The 15,827-nt window shown below is 38.5% G+C and overlaps 1 protein-coding gene across 4 annotated transcripts; it reads right to left on the bottom strand.

Moving 5' to 3' along the window:
- Nucleotides 1-251: 251 nt before the first annotated feature.
- On the bottom strand, nucleotides 252-14,955 carry TRIM59 (tripartite motif containing 59). 4 transcript variants are annotated; one of them, XM_040636620.1, is made up of 3 exons: nucleotides 14,726-14,955; nucleotides 13,772-13,845; nucleotides 252-3,411 (listed from the first exon to the last, which is right to left on the bottom strand). In XM_040636620.1, exon 3 carries the CDS (start codon nucleotides 3,406-3,408, stop codon nucleotides 2,197-2,199), a length of 1,212 nt encoding a protein of 403 aa, XP_040492554.1. In that variant the 5' UTR covers nucleotides 3,409-3,411; nucleotides 13,772-13,845; nucleotides 14,726-14,955; the 3' UTR covers nucleotides 252-2,196. The 4 variants fall into 4 exon arrangements, with proteins under 4 accessions (XP_040492554.1, XP_008704808.1, XP_008704796.1 ...); XM_008706586.2 differs by having other exon boundaries at nucleotides 14,788-14,955; XM_008706574.2 differs by having other exon boundaries at nucleotides 13,768-13,845; nucleotides 14,726-14,954.
- Nucleotides 14,956-15,827: the final 872 nt, after the last annotated feature.

Below are 15,827 nucleotides of genomic sequence, written 5' to 3'. Positions count from 1 at the left end.
CACGGACTTAAAGCAAGATCTGAAACTCAAGTATGATCATTTGTTTTAAATTAAGATATAAGGGAAAAGTAAAACTATAATCAAGTGCTTTTTCATTGGTGAAAGTAGTGATAAATGGAACTTAATACTCTAGTACTAAGCTCTACAACATGTCTTTAAAGAGTTAAGATAGATAATTCCCATTACCCATATGAAAATTCCAAAGCTACCACTCCTAAGTTTGAGCGCCTTATTAAGCCCCTCAATGCAAGTAAAATAGCAAAATAAGTTTATTAAAATATAGATTTTGTTATACACAAAACTTAGAAATATTTCAAGATTATATACTTTAAGTTTTACAATTTCATTCTCCTGGTAAGAATTACAAAACAGAACAGCATGTATTAAGAATCGGTTGTTTGTATTCTTGACTATAATTCATGCACACCACACACCACATAAAATTCATAGTTTTGTCTAAGAACTGGCAACAACTTAAGAAATGGTAACATCAAACTTAAAATGTGTTAATAGGTATATGTTCCAATTTTTAGCTATAAATGAATCTTAGACATAAATTAGTCCTAATTGAATTAAAATCTTGGCTTAAGTTTCAGTAGCATGACAGCAGGAACTCTGAAAATACATTGTCTCCTATATGCTGGCTGTATGACTTTGGGTTGTATTTCCTCACCTACAAAAAGAAGTTAATACCTACTTCAGAAACGTGTGCATTAAGTGCTTGACACAAATAGCTAACAAATTTCAGTGCTTACTAATATATATTCAAAAAGTATGTGGCATTTTTGTATTGTGACTAATCAACTTCAGTCAAGTTAATATGCTGTATTTATATTTCAATACCTTAATATTTAGCTTCCCCCACCACCTCTATTAATACCCTCCAAATCTTTGCCCACACGATTAATTGTGATAGATATATATTCTGATTCTGGTCATATATTTGACTTAATACAACCAGCCATCTTTGTGTTAAGACATTCTCAGCAGATAAGACATTAGGAGCATTTCAGAACTACAGCCATATTAATTCATTATAATTTATATGTAGTACAGGACCAGAAGCATTCCCTAAAATGACCTGGAAGTCTCTGAACTAGATAGGACTTCTAGGGAATGGATCAAAGAGCAACAGCCAATTTGGTCTGAAAAACAATGACCTTTTACTTACGTTTCCATGGACAAAAGGGCCAAAAGTCCTACCACAAGCACCACAATTCCAGTCCCTGTTAATAAGAACTAACAAAGGGATTTGACTTAATAGCGTATACAGGCTCCCATTTAAGCAAAATTCAATAAAGTTGAATTATCAGTACTTTGATAATAGCTTAAGCAAATGGCAGAAAAGACCATTTTTAAGACAAATAGAGTAAACATGATGCCACCTAAATCTACTGATGGAATATATCAACAATACATACTCTGCTAGTAACGTGTTGAGTTTAAGAACTGATTTGGCAAGACTAAAGCACTAACCAAAAAGTCCAATTCACACAGTAAGACAGCGTAAGACCATTATTTGAAAAGGTCACTGTTTGTTCCCTACCAATATATTATTCCCAAAAGTAATAGCTTTGTTAGGAATGAATGTTGATAAACATTGTAGGGCTCTTAAATCTATCTTAAAATACATTAATGTATCAGGTATGTTTGATCAAAAATATCCTTAATGTAAGCATCCCCTTATCACTTTTAGACTTTGCTACTTGAATTTAAAAGCTCTACTCACCATCCTTATTTGGCCACTCAAAGGCTTCAAGCCACACCAAAATAAATGCCTATACACTTTAAGGATCTTGCCATCTTTTAACCTAAAAACTGTGTATACATAAAGAACTGCAACACTAACCTCTGCGGTAATTGAATGCTAAGACAAAAAAAAAAAAGTGCTAAAAGACAATATTGGTACAGGAATGTTTCAGTGTCACAGCAATAAAGTCAACCTCAAGCAAATAAAACAGAATAATGTAACAAATCAAGTGAACAAGATATTCATTTTTAGACACCTTATGTATCATTTCTCACTCTGACACATTTCCATCATCTAAGAAAAATGGTTTAACATTTCTATATATTTGTTGTAACTCTGATAGTTTAGTTTGCTATTTTAGTTATCCATCCTACCCTATTTCTCCCTTTAGCAATTCTTGTTAGTCTGCTGTACAGAATAAGCCTAAACAATTCAAATTTGAATTTTCAACGAGAAACTATTTTCCACATGAATTCCTTCAGTAAATATAAAGTGTGACATAGCATATTCTTTAAATCATATAGATTGTTAGACAAACTTTGGTAAACAGATAGCGAGACTTCAGAAAAACATATTGCAGTGATTTCATTTAAAAAGGTTATTATGTGCTGGTTAAAAAAGAGGATCGACATCAGTATCACTGAAATTAAAGTAACTATAACAACGTTCAAAATCTTAAAAAATTCAACTTCTTTGTCATCTTTATCAGGCCAGGAACATGGCATCCTCTTTGAAGAAATTTTCATTTCAGGAATGAGAAGTTTCTTAATTTGTCCAATTTCTGTTCTGCTCCAATCTTCTTTCAATATTTGGCTTACTCGAGGATAGATTTCAACAGGCTGGACCTCAGGAAGCGGTCTTTGTTTCAAAATCTGCACATGTTGGCGGATATCGTCAACTTTTTCAAGAAATTTAAGTGGAGACTCTTCCTGTAAAGATGTTGTCAGTGTCATTAATTCAAGTTGCTGCTCTCTTATTTCTTTCATTCTTTCAATTTGTGGAGTATATTCTTGATTAATCAGATTGCTAACATCACAGAGAGCAGCTAGGAAAATTTTTTTTTTCTGTTCTAGTGTATCACTAAGCTCCTTAAAATACTGGAGAACAACCTCCTTATCACTTTGGACCATTTTTTCTGAATGAGATTTCTGTTCTTCCAGCTTTTCGATAAGACGAGTAAGATCTGTCCAGTGTGTGTCAGTTAACTGTTCAAGCAGTTTCTGAGGTGTGTCCTTTTCTTTCAGATAGGCACTCTGAAGGTCATCTATGGGGTGACCGTGGTGCTGACCTACGGTAAGGCAATGACCACAGACTAATTTTTTATCTAGGAGACAGTACACATTTAATGGTTGTCGGTAATGTTCAGGACAGGTGACAATATCTGGATGGTCTTCTTGCTGGTACTTTTCAATAATAGCCCTTAATGCAAAATTAACAGGTAAAGATTCAATACCAGTTGGAGCAATTTCAATAATACTTCTGCAATTGGGACACTTGAGTGGAATTCGTAAAGGTCTCCATATGTAAAAGTTCCCAGATGCTTGAAGAACATTTTCCAAGCAATTTCTACAAAATGTATGAGAGCACGGTAGCACACGAGGATCTTCAAAAATACTGTAACAAATGGGACATGTTAACTCGTCCTCAAAATTGTGCATTTCCTGTCAAGAGAAAAAAGTATTTTAAGCCTACATGTAACAAAGACACTTGTAAATACCATATAAAGTTTTAGGTGTTAACCTCAAAACTACTAATATACCGCACTTGTCATTTAAAAGATAATTAAGATGTTTAAGATTTTTAAATGCAGCTTTCTAAATAATACAATTCCTAATATATAGACATTTTTAAGAGCTTACTTTGGTACAAAAATCATGCTAAACAATTCTAATTTGTAGTAAATACTTCAAATTAAAGTTATTTAAGTCTGCCTCTATGCAAAAGCAAAATTCAGTGTTCTGTTGAAGTCTACTTAATGATAACCTGTGCAACTTTTACATTCTAAGTGCTAAAATCTAAACTATGCACAAGAACTGGAAGTCGTAGCCACAACAGACAAGGAAAAAAAAAAAGGCATCTACATTGGTTAAAAAAAAAAAAAAGTAAAACCGTCACTATTTGCAGATGACAGGATACTTTATACCTCAAGACCACCAAAAAACTTAGGATAAATTAAGATTCAATAAAGTTGCAGCATACAAAATTAATCTGTTGCGTTTCTACACACTTAACAGTTAGCAGGAAGAAATTAACAGCCACATTTATCAGAATAAAAACCTAGGAATAAATCAAGAAGGTGAAAGACCTGTACTCTGAAAACTATTCAACACTAATGAAGAAACTGAAGACAACATAAACAGGGCAAAAAATATGCCATACTCTGGACTGGAAGAACATTGTCAAAATGTCTGTACTACCTAAAGCAATCTACAGATTCAAGGTACTCTCTATCAAAATACCAAGAGTACTTTTCGTAGAACTAGAATAAGCCTAAAATTTGTATGGAACCACAAAAGACCCTGAACAGCCAAATCAATCTTGATAAAGAACAACAAAGTGGGAGGAACACAATTCCAGATTTCAAACTATACTACAAAACTGGAGTAGTCAAAACACTATGGTACTGGTACAAAAACAGACAAAGATCAATGAACAGGATAGCCCAGAAATAAACTCACACTTACATGGGCAATCTCTGACAAAGGAGAGAAGAATATACAATGAGGAAAAGATAATCACTTTAATGATGCTGGGAAAACTGAACAGCTCTATGCTAAAGACTGAAACTGGACCACTTTCTTTACACCATATACAAAAATAAACTCAAAGTGGATTAAAGACCAAAATGTAAAACCTGAAAACTCCATAAAGAAAACATAAAAAATAATCTCTGGGACATGGGCCTTGGCAACATTTTTCTAGCTATGTCTCCTCAAGCAAGGGAAACAAGCAAAAATAAATTGGAACTGCTCCAAAATTAAAAGTTTCTGCCCAGGGGCGCCTGGGTAGCGCAGTCGTTAAGCGTCTGCCTTCGGCTCAGGGCGTGATCCCGGGCGTTCTGGGATCGAGCCCAACCCACATCAGGCTCCTCCGCTATGAGCCTGCTTCTTCCTCTCCCACTCCCCCTGCTTGTGTTCCCTCTCTCGCTGGCTGTCTCTCTCTGTCAAATAAATAAATAAAATCTTAAAACAAAAAAAGTTTCTGCCCCAGCAAATGAAAAAGCAATGGGAGTTTATTTGCAAATGATACCTGATAAGGGGTTAATATCCAAAATACATAAGGAACTTGTACAACCCAACACCAAAAACAATCCAATTAAAAAATGGGCAGAGGACCTAAATAAACAGTTTTCCAAGGACATACAGATGACCAACAGACACGACACAACGCTCAACATCACTGACCATCAGGGAAATGCACATCAAAACCACGAGACGCCACCTTAGGTTTGTCAGAATGGCTAGCGTCAGACAAGAAAAGTAAGTGCTGGCGAGGATGTGGAAAAAAGGGAATCCTGCACTGCTGGTGAAGTGTAAATTGGTGCCATCACTGGAAAACAGTATGGAGGTTCCTCAAAAAACTAAACATAGAAATACCATACAACCCAGTAATTCCACTACAAGATATTTATCCAATGAAAATAATACTAATTCCAAAAGATACATGCACCCCATGTTCACTGCAGCATTATTTGCAATAGCCAAGATAGAAAGGTAATACAAGTGTCCATCAAAACTGAACGGATGAGATCTGGTGTATATGAATATATATGTGTTTATATGTTTATATATGATAAATATATAGACTCAATGGAATAATAATCAGCCATAGAAAAATGAGACCTTGTCACCTGCAATAACATGGATGCATCTGGAGGTAGTATTATGCTAAGCAAAGTAAGAGAAAGACTAATACCATATGATTTCACTTATATGTGGAATCTCAACAAATGAGCAGGGGCACCTGGGTGGCTCAGTTAGTTGAGTGTCCCACTCTTGGTTTCAGCGCAGGTCATGATCTCAGGGTCATGGGATCGAGCCCCACATTGGGCTCCTTGCTCAGCGCAGAGTCTGCTTAAGATTCTCTCTCCCGGGGCGCCTGGGTGGCACAGCAGTTAAGCGTCTGCCTTCGGCTCAGGGCGTGATCCCGGCAATCTGGGATCGAGCCCCACATCAGGCTCTTCTGCTGTGAGCCTGCTTCTTCCTCTCCCACTCCCCCTGCTTGTGTTCCCTCTCTCGCTGGCTGTCTCTATCTCCGTCAAATAAATTTAAAAAATCTTGAAAAAAAAAAAAAAAAAAGATTCTCTCTCCCCCTCTTCCTCTGCCCTTCCCCCGGCTCGTGCTCTCTCTCATTCTAAAATAAATCTTTAAAAAAAATAAATGAGCAAACAAAAACACCGAAACAGACCCATAAATACAGAGAACAAAAGTGGTTGTGGGGGAGGGGGTGTGTGGGGATGGTGAAATGGGTGAAGGGGATAGGAAGGTTCAGGCTTCCAGGTATGGCATAAGTCATGAAGATGAAAGGTCCAACACTGAGAATACAGTCAGTGGTATTTAATAGCTCTGTAGAGTGCCATGGTAGCTACACTTGTGTGAGCATAACAATGCATACAGAGTTGTTGGAACTATGGTACACACGAAACTACTGTGTCATTTAAACTTAAAAATAAGTCAGGATTTTTAAGATTTTATTTATTTATTTGCCAGAGAGAGAGAGAGACAGCACACACACAAGCAGGGGGAGTGGCAGGCAGAGGCAGAAGTGGGCTCCCCATATAGCAAGGAGCCCAATGTGGGACTCGATCCCAGGACCCTGAGATCGTGACCTGAGCCAAAGGCAGATGCTTAACCGACTGAGCCACCCATGTGTCCCATGGATTTTTTTTAATTATGCAAAAATAGAGAAGATTAGACATTCCTACTAAATAACAAATTGGGATTAGCAAAATTATATTCTTTTTTTTTTTAAGGATTTTATTTATTTATTGGACAGAGACAGAGACAGCCAGTGAGAGAGGGAACACAAGCAGGGGGAGTGGGAGAGGAAGAAGCAGGCTCCCAGCGGAGGAGCCTGATGTGGGGCTTGATCCCATAACGCCAGGATCACGCCCTGAGCCGAAGGCATACGCTTAACCGCTGTGCCACCCAGGCGCCCCAGCAAAATTATATTCTTTAATTCAAAAGAATTCATATTCCCCGTTGGCTCAACCATAGTTTCTAAAGCAAAGTATTAAATTTCTCTATTAACAGTTACTATAAATTTCTTAGCTTCTTCGATTGAAATACTAGTAAGCTTGAAGTCCAGAATCAGCATAGTTTAATATTCCAAAGTAATAATTTTACTTTGCAGATTTGAAAGGGAAAAACATTTTTTAATTAGTCCTTCCAATAAAAATCAGTTTTATTTTTATTTTTTAAGATTTTATTTATTTATGTGACAGAGAGACAGCCAGCGAGAGAGGGAACACAGCAGGGGGAGTGGGAGAGGAAGAAGCAGGCTCCTAGCAGAGGAGCCTGATGTGGGGCTCGATCCCAGAACGCCGGGATCACGCCCTGAGCCGAAGGCAGACGCTTAAAGACTTGCCACCCAGGCGTCCCACAGTTTTTTGTTTTTTAAATAGCAAAATCTCTATTTTGTTTAGAAAAAGCTATAGCAGGAGAGTCTATCAAAAAATACTCCCTTCAGGGGTGCCTGGGTGGCACAGCTTGGTTAAGCGTCTGCCTTCGGCTCAGGGCGTGATCCCGGGTTATGGGATCGAGCCCCACATCAGGCTCCTCCGCTATGAGCCTGCTTCTTCCTCTCCCACTCCCCCTGCTTGTGTTCCCTCTCTCGCTGGCTGTCTCTATCTCTGTCAAATAAATAAATAAAATCTTAAAAAAAAAAAAAAAATACTCCCTTCAGATTACAATATTCAGAACCCTAATGAGCCAAGACGTGTCACACAGATACTAAACTTGAACTGCGAGCATTCCAGGAAACTAAAGTAATTCGGCAACAGTACAGAAGATGACATTCATTGCAGATAAGTGCAACTGAATGCATGCTGGGAAGACTTTATGACTTTACCCTATACTACAAAGAGCTCTATAGTCACACAAAACCACCCATGAAAAACGAACATGTTTCTCAGAGGATTTTAGTGATGTCAGAATTCATAATGAAGGAATAAACAAAACAGCACTTTGCAGGGGAAAAAAAAAAACATTTGAGCAGTGGACATATATTCAATTTAGGCTTAATATTAGAGCTATTTAAAATTAGGCTTAAAACAAAATCAAACCTTTCCCTCTAAAGTCATATTTCACAAAACGCTAGAAAACATTTTTCCCTGAGAACCCATTTAAGGGACCCCAGCTCAACTTTGTTTAGAACGAAGGTATTTATAACAATATTGAAAGAAAATGTCATCTCCTGAATTCATATAAAATAGAAAGTAAATATGGTCTCAAAAGTTAACTTTCACAGTATATAAACATTTTTAATAAAATTTAATTAGAAGTTTATAGGTAATTTGAAGATATAGAAATAAAATCCTACTCTTGGACGACCCTCCTCTTGCTGAGCTATTAAAAACTGATTTTAGGCAATAAATTTATGACAAGTCAGAACTGGTTAGCAGAAGCAAGCCTGGTTGAAAACAACTCTCTAAGGCCAGCAACTTTCTGACTCTGGTTATTGCCTGAGAAACAGAAGATAGAGGTGGTTATCATGCTTAGAAGCTAGTTTTTCCAGAAACTAGCATGAAATTTTATGCACCAAAAGTTTTCTATATCCAGCTCAGACTTTTCTGAAGGAAAAAAAAAAAAAAAGCAAAAAACTTTACGTATGTATATTTTCTAGGATGACTATCTTGAATTTAGCTATGTTGTTTGTATATCACAACACTAAAAACTAGAAGGCAGTGAAGCAATGCCCTCAATGTTCTCAGGAAAAAATGGCTTCCAACCCAAAATTCTATACCCAGAAAAATAAATTTTGGAATAGAAAAGCAAGAATTCTCACCAGGCTAATGGTAAAATTAAATCCAGGACAACTGTGCAGCAAGCCTAGAGAACAAGTAGTCTGAGAAAGGAAGATCCAAAAGGAATGTCTTTAAGAAATGGAACTGACAATATTTCAAGTGTCTGAACATATTGAGAGGTGATGACAAAACTAAAGTTTGGGAAAAGTGATAGAACCATGAAATGAGAGGAAATATATGGCTTATTTATCATATTAGTCATAATATTAAATATTGATTTTACCAAAAAACAACTTCTGGACTGAATGCCTGTGTCCCCCCAAAATTCATGTTGAAATCCTAGTCGCTAATGTGATGGTATTAGGAAGTAGAGCCTTTGGGAGGTGATTAGGTCATGAGGGCAGAGCCCTCATGAATGGATTAGTGTTCTTACAGAAGACAGGATGGCTTGCTCCCTCTCTTTCTCAGCTCTCCACCACATAAGGGCAACATCATTAAGCTGGCCATCTGCAAACCAGGAAGGGAGCTCTTACCAGAACCCAACTATGATCCATCCTGATCTTGGACTCTCCAGCCTCCAGAACTGCGAGAAATCTGTTGTTTAGGCCACTTAGTCCATGTTTTTTTTTTTTGTTATGACAGCCCAAACTAAGAAAATGACAATTATACTGGCCAGATGGAATAAAGGAAGGAAACAGTGTTTAAGAACTAAATCTTAGGGGCGCCTGGCTGGTTCAGTCGGTTAAGTGTCTGCCTTCAGCTCAGGTCATGATCCCAGGGTCCTGGGATAGAGCCCCACATCGGGTTATCTGCTCAGCAGGGAGGTTGCTTCTCCCTCTCCCTCTGCCTTCTGGTCTGCCCACTTGTGCTCTTTCTCTGTCAAATAACAAAAATTTTAAAAAATAAATTTAAAAAAAGAACTAAATCTTAATCTTCCAAGAAGTCAACACATACCTAAAAGTAAAAAGTCAAGAAGTCACGTCAAAAACGTATTATTTAAAAAATCTAGAAGCAGATACCAAAAGAAATTGTTAAATGAAAGTGGTTGCTTCCGGAGTGCAGGAATCAGGAGTGGGGAGAGTGAGGGCAGGGGGCTGCTATTTTTCATTATTAACATAAAATACTGCTATTTTATTTTCAACTATTAACATCTAATTAAAAATATAAAATTTTAGAGAGAGGCAATCCTACAAGCATCCAGGCAAAAAAGTAAGATATCTAAAAAAGGAAAAAACAATGGTCTCAGAATTCTCTTCTGGGAAATTGTAATTTCCAAAAATGGCCACAACAATTATCTCCCACATATGCTCCGCCGCAATGTGGCTTCAGTGGTACTCCCCCAGCAAAAGATGAAATCTCTTCCCCACAAAAAACCTGGGCAGGCCATGTGAGTGCTTTGATCAACAGGATATAAAATACGAGTGATGCTATGACCGTTCTGGGGATAGCCCTTAATTCGCCTGGCAGGTTATTGCCCCAGAGCCATGAATCACTATGTAAAACAAAGTCCAGGCTACTCTGCTGGCAGAAGAGGAAAAGTAGAGAAGCAATGAAGTACCAGACATGTGAGTGAAAAAGTCATCATGAACATGGAGCCAGCCAAGCCTTCAGATATTTGTTACATGGCGGTACATAACCAGAATATCTCCAAAGCAGCAAGGAATGCTGAAAGATCATATAGCAGTGTCCACAGGGTCTAGAAGGAAAAGCATATGACCTAAGAATTCTGTACCCAGCCAAGATGTACCCTATTCATGTGAAACAAAAATACTCTTAGGAAAATCTATAGGGTTTAAAAAAAAATTCTATAGGGCAGAGCTGAAGCTATTTACTTTCATCACCAAACAAAAGGAATATAAAAAGGATTCATCTAAAGAAAAAGAGTTAGAAAAAAGGAAACCAACCTAGGAAAAGCAAAAAAAACATAATAAAAATAAATGAAGAAAACAGTGAAATAACAAAATTGCTAGTATTGCTAAACCCAAGAGCTGTCTCTTTAGCTATCCGGGACAGGCAGTCTCCAAGATGGCCCCCAATGACCTCCACTTCCTAATACTCATGTCCTTTTGTAATCCCTTTCCCTTGAGTGTAGACTGGACCTAGTGACTTTTTTTTTTTTTTTTTGAGATTTTATTTATTTATTTGAGAGAGAGAGAGCACAAGCAGGGGGAGCAGCAGAGGAAGAGGGAGGAGAAGGAGAAGGAGACTCCCCACTGAGCAAGGACCCCGATGCGGGGCTCGATCCCAGGACCCCGGGATCACGACCTGAGCTAAAGGCAGATGCTCCACTGACTGAGCCTCCCAGGCACCACCCTTCTAACAGAATACAGCAGAAGTGATAGGATATTACTTTCAAAGTTTTGTAATAAAAGACCATGGTTTTCATCAGGAATGATCTGGCTCTCTTCATTTCTCTTGGATCAGTCACTGAGGGAAGCAAGATGCCATGTTGTAAGCAGACCAAGGTCCACTTGATATGGCCAGGAGCTACAGCCCTCAGTCCAATAGCCCCCTAGAAACTGGAAGCCTGCCAACAACCACATAAGTGAGCTTAGAAGCAAGATATTTTGGGTCCAGTGAAATCCTGCAATGACTGCAACCTCATGAGAAACCTTGGGCTGGAGGTACTCGGCTAAGCTGCTCCTAGATTCCTGAACCACAGAAACTGTATTTTAATATTTGTGGTTTTAAGCTGCTAAATTTTGGGATTATTTGTTATGCAGCAACTGATTAATACACTAATCCAGTCAAGAGGGGAAAGAAACAACAAATATACAAAGTTAGCACTGAAAAGAGGAAATAAAAATAGAAAAAGCCAAAATTAGAATACCTTGCATAATTCTATATGCTACTATATTTGAAGAACCACAAAAAATTAATTATTCTTTATATCCGTTCAAATACCAAAATGACCAGAGAATATAAAGCAAAATATGAAATTCACAAATTGGAAAAATGCTACTCTGGAAAAAAAAGAGGTGAGGGGGACAAGCTTCTCTGGGGGAGCTCTTTCAAATTTTTAAGAGGCAATTTCTTGTTCAACTGTTCTAGAATACAAAGATGTAGAGTTCGCAAATTGTTTTGAAAATAGTATAACATGATTTCAAAACCTAACAAAAACTAAAAATAGACTAATTTCAAAAATGGGTACCAATATAAAATACCAAACACAGTATTAGCAAAAACAAATATAGAGTACATTAAAGGAATATCATACAGTGACCAAAATGAGGTTCTTCCCAAAAATGTAAAGTTAATTTAATAATAGAAAATTACTCAGGTCAATGGAGAAAAATTATATTATTGCAACAGATGTGGAAAGTGCACATAATATAAATACTAATAAGCAGTCCACAAAGACAGAAAGTGAAAAGGGGCTAGAGAGAAACGAGTTGGAGAGTTATTGTTTAGTTTTAGTTTGGGAAGATGGAAGAGGTTCTGGAGACAGATGGGTGGTGACAGTTGTGCAACAATGTGAACGTACTTAATGACACTCAACTGTACACTTAATGGTTATAATGGTAAATTTTATGTATATTTTCAACACAATCAATACTTTTTAAAAATTTTTAGGTGCCTTGCCCATTATCTAGTCTTTCCTCTGCCAAATTAACTATAGAATCAATCTATATTATTTTATACTTTTAGAAAGCAAAGAAGTAAAATAAAAGTAACCCACATAAAATGTTATTTTCCTCCAGTGAGTACTAAAAGCCCAAGTAAACATTGATAACTTATTTCAAGATTTCCTGCTACACTTTTTAAAGTCACCAAGAAATGAATATAATAAAAATCTTTTCAGAAATTCTGAGACTAAATCATCCACGTATAAATTATTTCCCAAAATTCTTGTGTTTAAGTGTCAAAAACAAATACACTTCTGAATTTCTAAACTTTTACTGCAATCTATCTCCAGAAAGCAGATTTCCTACAGAGCCTCTACAATGTACAACTAGCATATTACAGATGGTCAGTACTAATAATAGATTATGGAGAATTAAATAATACGAAAAAAATATCACTACCCATTCTATTTCACAGTAGTGTGTAAATGATTTTTTAAGTTTTAATTCACTAATAATGTCTTTCATCTCTAAACATGAGTAGTAATAAAACATCCATTACATTTTACAACCTCTGAAGAAAATTATGTTTACCACATTACAGAGTTCAGTGACTTGCTCTAGAACTTACAGTGTGAGTCAGCTGTAAGTCTGGGAAAATTCTGATTGGGTCTCACATCTTTGTGGCCCTAACTGATCCAAAGCACAGTTTATGCAATTCAAGACTGCTTTAGAAATACTACAATTGTGCCATCTATATACATACGGCAAGCCTTTAAAAATACTTTACACATATTAATATACAAAAATAAAGAAGGATCACCATAACTCTTTCAAATTAAAAAAAAAAAAATCCTATGGTCAGATAGGACTTTAACTCTGCCCATTAGCACTGTTCTTGCATTTTGACATCAATCTATTTCCCCAAACTAAAAAAGAAACTACTTATGTGATTTAACCAAGAACTGAAATGAGAAATTCAGGTTTTCATTGCTTTTTCCTCAGTACTTTTCACAGTGAGAATATATTCAGCAATATGTTTGCTGAAAGGCAACGGTAAAACTAACATTACCTAAAATCAAAATTTCACCTTGCCAGTCTAAATTATGGCACCTTATTTCAAAGGCTAGCTAGTCATCAAAATAAATAAATAAATAAAATGCAAATCAGTATGTAAATGCATAGTAAAAAGGTATCCATCTAACTTAAGTGATAAATGCAACTTGCAGGTCTGTATGTATAAAATGTGCGTTTAGATGTACACAAATTCTTGTAAAATTTCTGAAAGGGTATACAAAAGTGACTAACTTTAAGGTATAGGTCATATGAGGGAGCTGTTTTCACTTTATGCTCCTCCTAGATGGCTTGAATTTTATACACCAACATGTCTTTTTCCAGAAGACTTAAAAATCTCAACTTACACTTTAAATCATACACTCAAAAAAATACCAAGAATTTCTTTTGTATTCACTTAATCTTTCAGAGCTTACCTACTTTGCTGATCTTCTGGCTTAGTGACTGAATGTACTTTATCTTCTCCAACTTTTTCAGTTCCTTTTATTCGTATTCTAAAATTAAAATAGTTTTATCTTAATATTTTAGATTTACATTCTCAAAGAATAGATTAAATATGACATCACAGGAATGGTTATTTCACTCTTTGACGTTTACCTCCCCCATGCCTCATTGTGTTTTTATAAACATCGTGACAAATATCAACAGTTGTTGGTGCAGGAGAGGTATCACTTGTACACTGAAAATCCCAACAATCCCGTGACCGAATAAATTGTCACAAAGGACCTCTTTTTGTAGCGTCAAGTATCTTACGAGCACTTGAAAATGTTAGCCAACAATGGTGATGACGGAGCAAACATTCATGCGCATTTTAGACTTCTTAAAGTTAACTTGAAGAAGCATCCATGGAAGTGAAACATTTTGCCAGCCTAAAATTATAAATACTGATTTAGCTTATTCCCATCAATACGTCTGTCAGTTCTGCCACTGAAATGTTGTGGCGCCCTGGGTCAGTTTTTCCTAATGCCTCTCAGAACGGAGGTTTCACACCTGTAAAATGGGCGTAATTACACCCACTAAGTCTCATGAGAACCTCTCACAAAGAAAGGCCTCGCCATAACCATACCCTTCCCTTTCTCGAAGGTTTAGGACAAATCTTCCCGAGTTTCCCTCCTAATGCACTTCCACCGCCCCGGCGCCCCCCGCCCGAAACCACGCGAGGCAGCCCAGGGGTGTGGAGTCCCGCTCTCCTCACCCTCACCACCACACGGCCCGCTCCCGCGCAGAAATTCAGCTCCATACCGGACGGAAGAAAACGAGGTTCCGCAACCCCTCTGGGGCGAGAGAATAAATGCAAGACCCATGCCCACCCTCGCCATCATCAAGCTCCTAAACTCTCCGCCAAACACATCCGGTATACCAGCTTGTGCTTACAGGCAAACAAGAGGGACCCAGAGACGCCTTCTCGGACCCAAAGAGACGCTCCTTGGACTCACCGCGGGGAGTTGGAGACCAACCTACTCCACAAGCCAGAACAGCTTTATGGCCTCCAGACCCAGCGTCCCCGAGATGCTTGGCGTCCCCGCCCTCCTCCGCCCTGAGGGATTTCAGGTGCCCAGACGGGGCGGGGCCTCGCGGAGCCTCAGGACGCAGGCGCGGTCTCCTGGCAACATTCAACTGCGTAGCGTCCGCCAATGGGAAAGAGCGCGGGGCAGCCGTTCAAAAGTAAACGGCCGGCCGCGCCTGCGGAGGCGGGGGCGGAATTGCGAGGGCTTGGCTCGAAGCCCTGGGCCAGCTTCCCGCACCTGCGCACTAGGCGCCCGCCGCCTCTCGGAAGCTCCCGAGGCACGCAGCAGGAGGCGCTTCAGTGTGTGCGGGTGCTTCTGGAAGCTGCGGAGTTAGGCTGGCCCACCTCGTAGGACGTCGTCCACAGCCCTGGGAGAGGTGGAGCCTGGTTCTTAGAACTGTTTTTTACTTGGAGCCAATCCGGCACGTCCTCATTGTAGACTTTAAAGAGCAGCGTCTCCCATTGTTACCTCACAGTTTCCCTGCAGTGGGAAACCTCCAGCGACCTCGAGGGCACACGCAACCCAGCGGGCAAGCTCCCTCCTCCCTGGCTCCGAGTTTCCTCTTGTTCACGAAATCTGGATACCGGGACCTACCGGAGTCCTTGGCTGAGTGTAGGGGAGGGGGCTTCTGATTGGTTACAGTTTTCTTAAAGAGAACTTACTCTGTGACAGCTGGTGGGAGCTTAGGACTCCTTTAGGGACCATCTGCCTCATCTCTCTCCTCCTTTTCCCAACCTCATGAAATTAACGCCTGGAAATGACCACTGTTGCTCAGAATTCCTGATTTCTGATTCAACCTCTTCCCCCATTTCACCTTCTTAAACCCCGAGAATCCGAAAACATGCAGTTCACTAGTCCTTTTCCCTTTTTTCTTGAGAAATTTATCCAGCTGTATCTCAAGACTCTTAGTACAGTTTCCATCTCTTACCTATACCGAAAAGCCATTTAACGCTGTGCTGAATAAAACT

Source organism: Ursus maritimus, unplaced genomic scaffold, assembly GCF_017311325.1.
Source record: "Ursus maritimus isolate PB19 unplaced genomic scaffold, ASM1731132v1 scaffold_20, whole genome shotgun sequence".
Taxonomy (NCBI): domain Eukaryota; kingdom Metazoa; phylum Chordata; class Mammalia; order Carnivora; family Ursidae; genus Ursus; species Ursus maritimus.
The sequence above is the reverse complement of the archived record's forward strand: the minus strand, read 5'-3'. Positions and strand labels throughout refer to the sequence as shown.

Excerpts from the sequence above, each read along its gene's own strand:
- TRIM59 (XM_040636620.1), bottom strand. The coding sequence starts at position 3,408 with ATGCACAATTTTGAGGACGAGTTAACATGTCCCATTTGTTACAGTATT.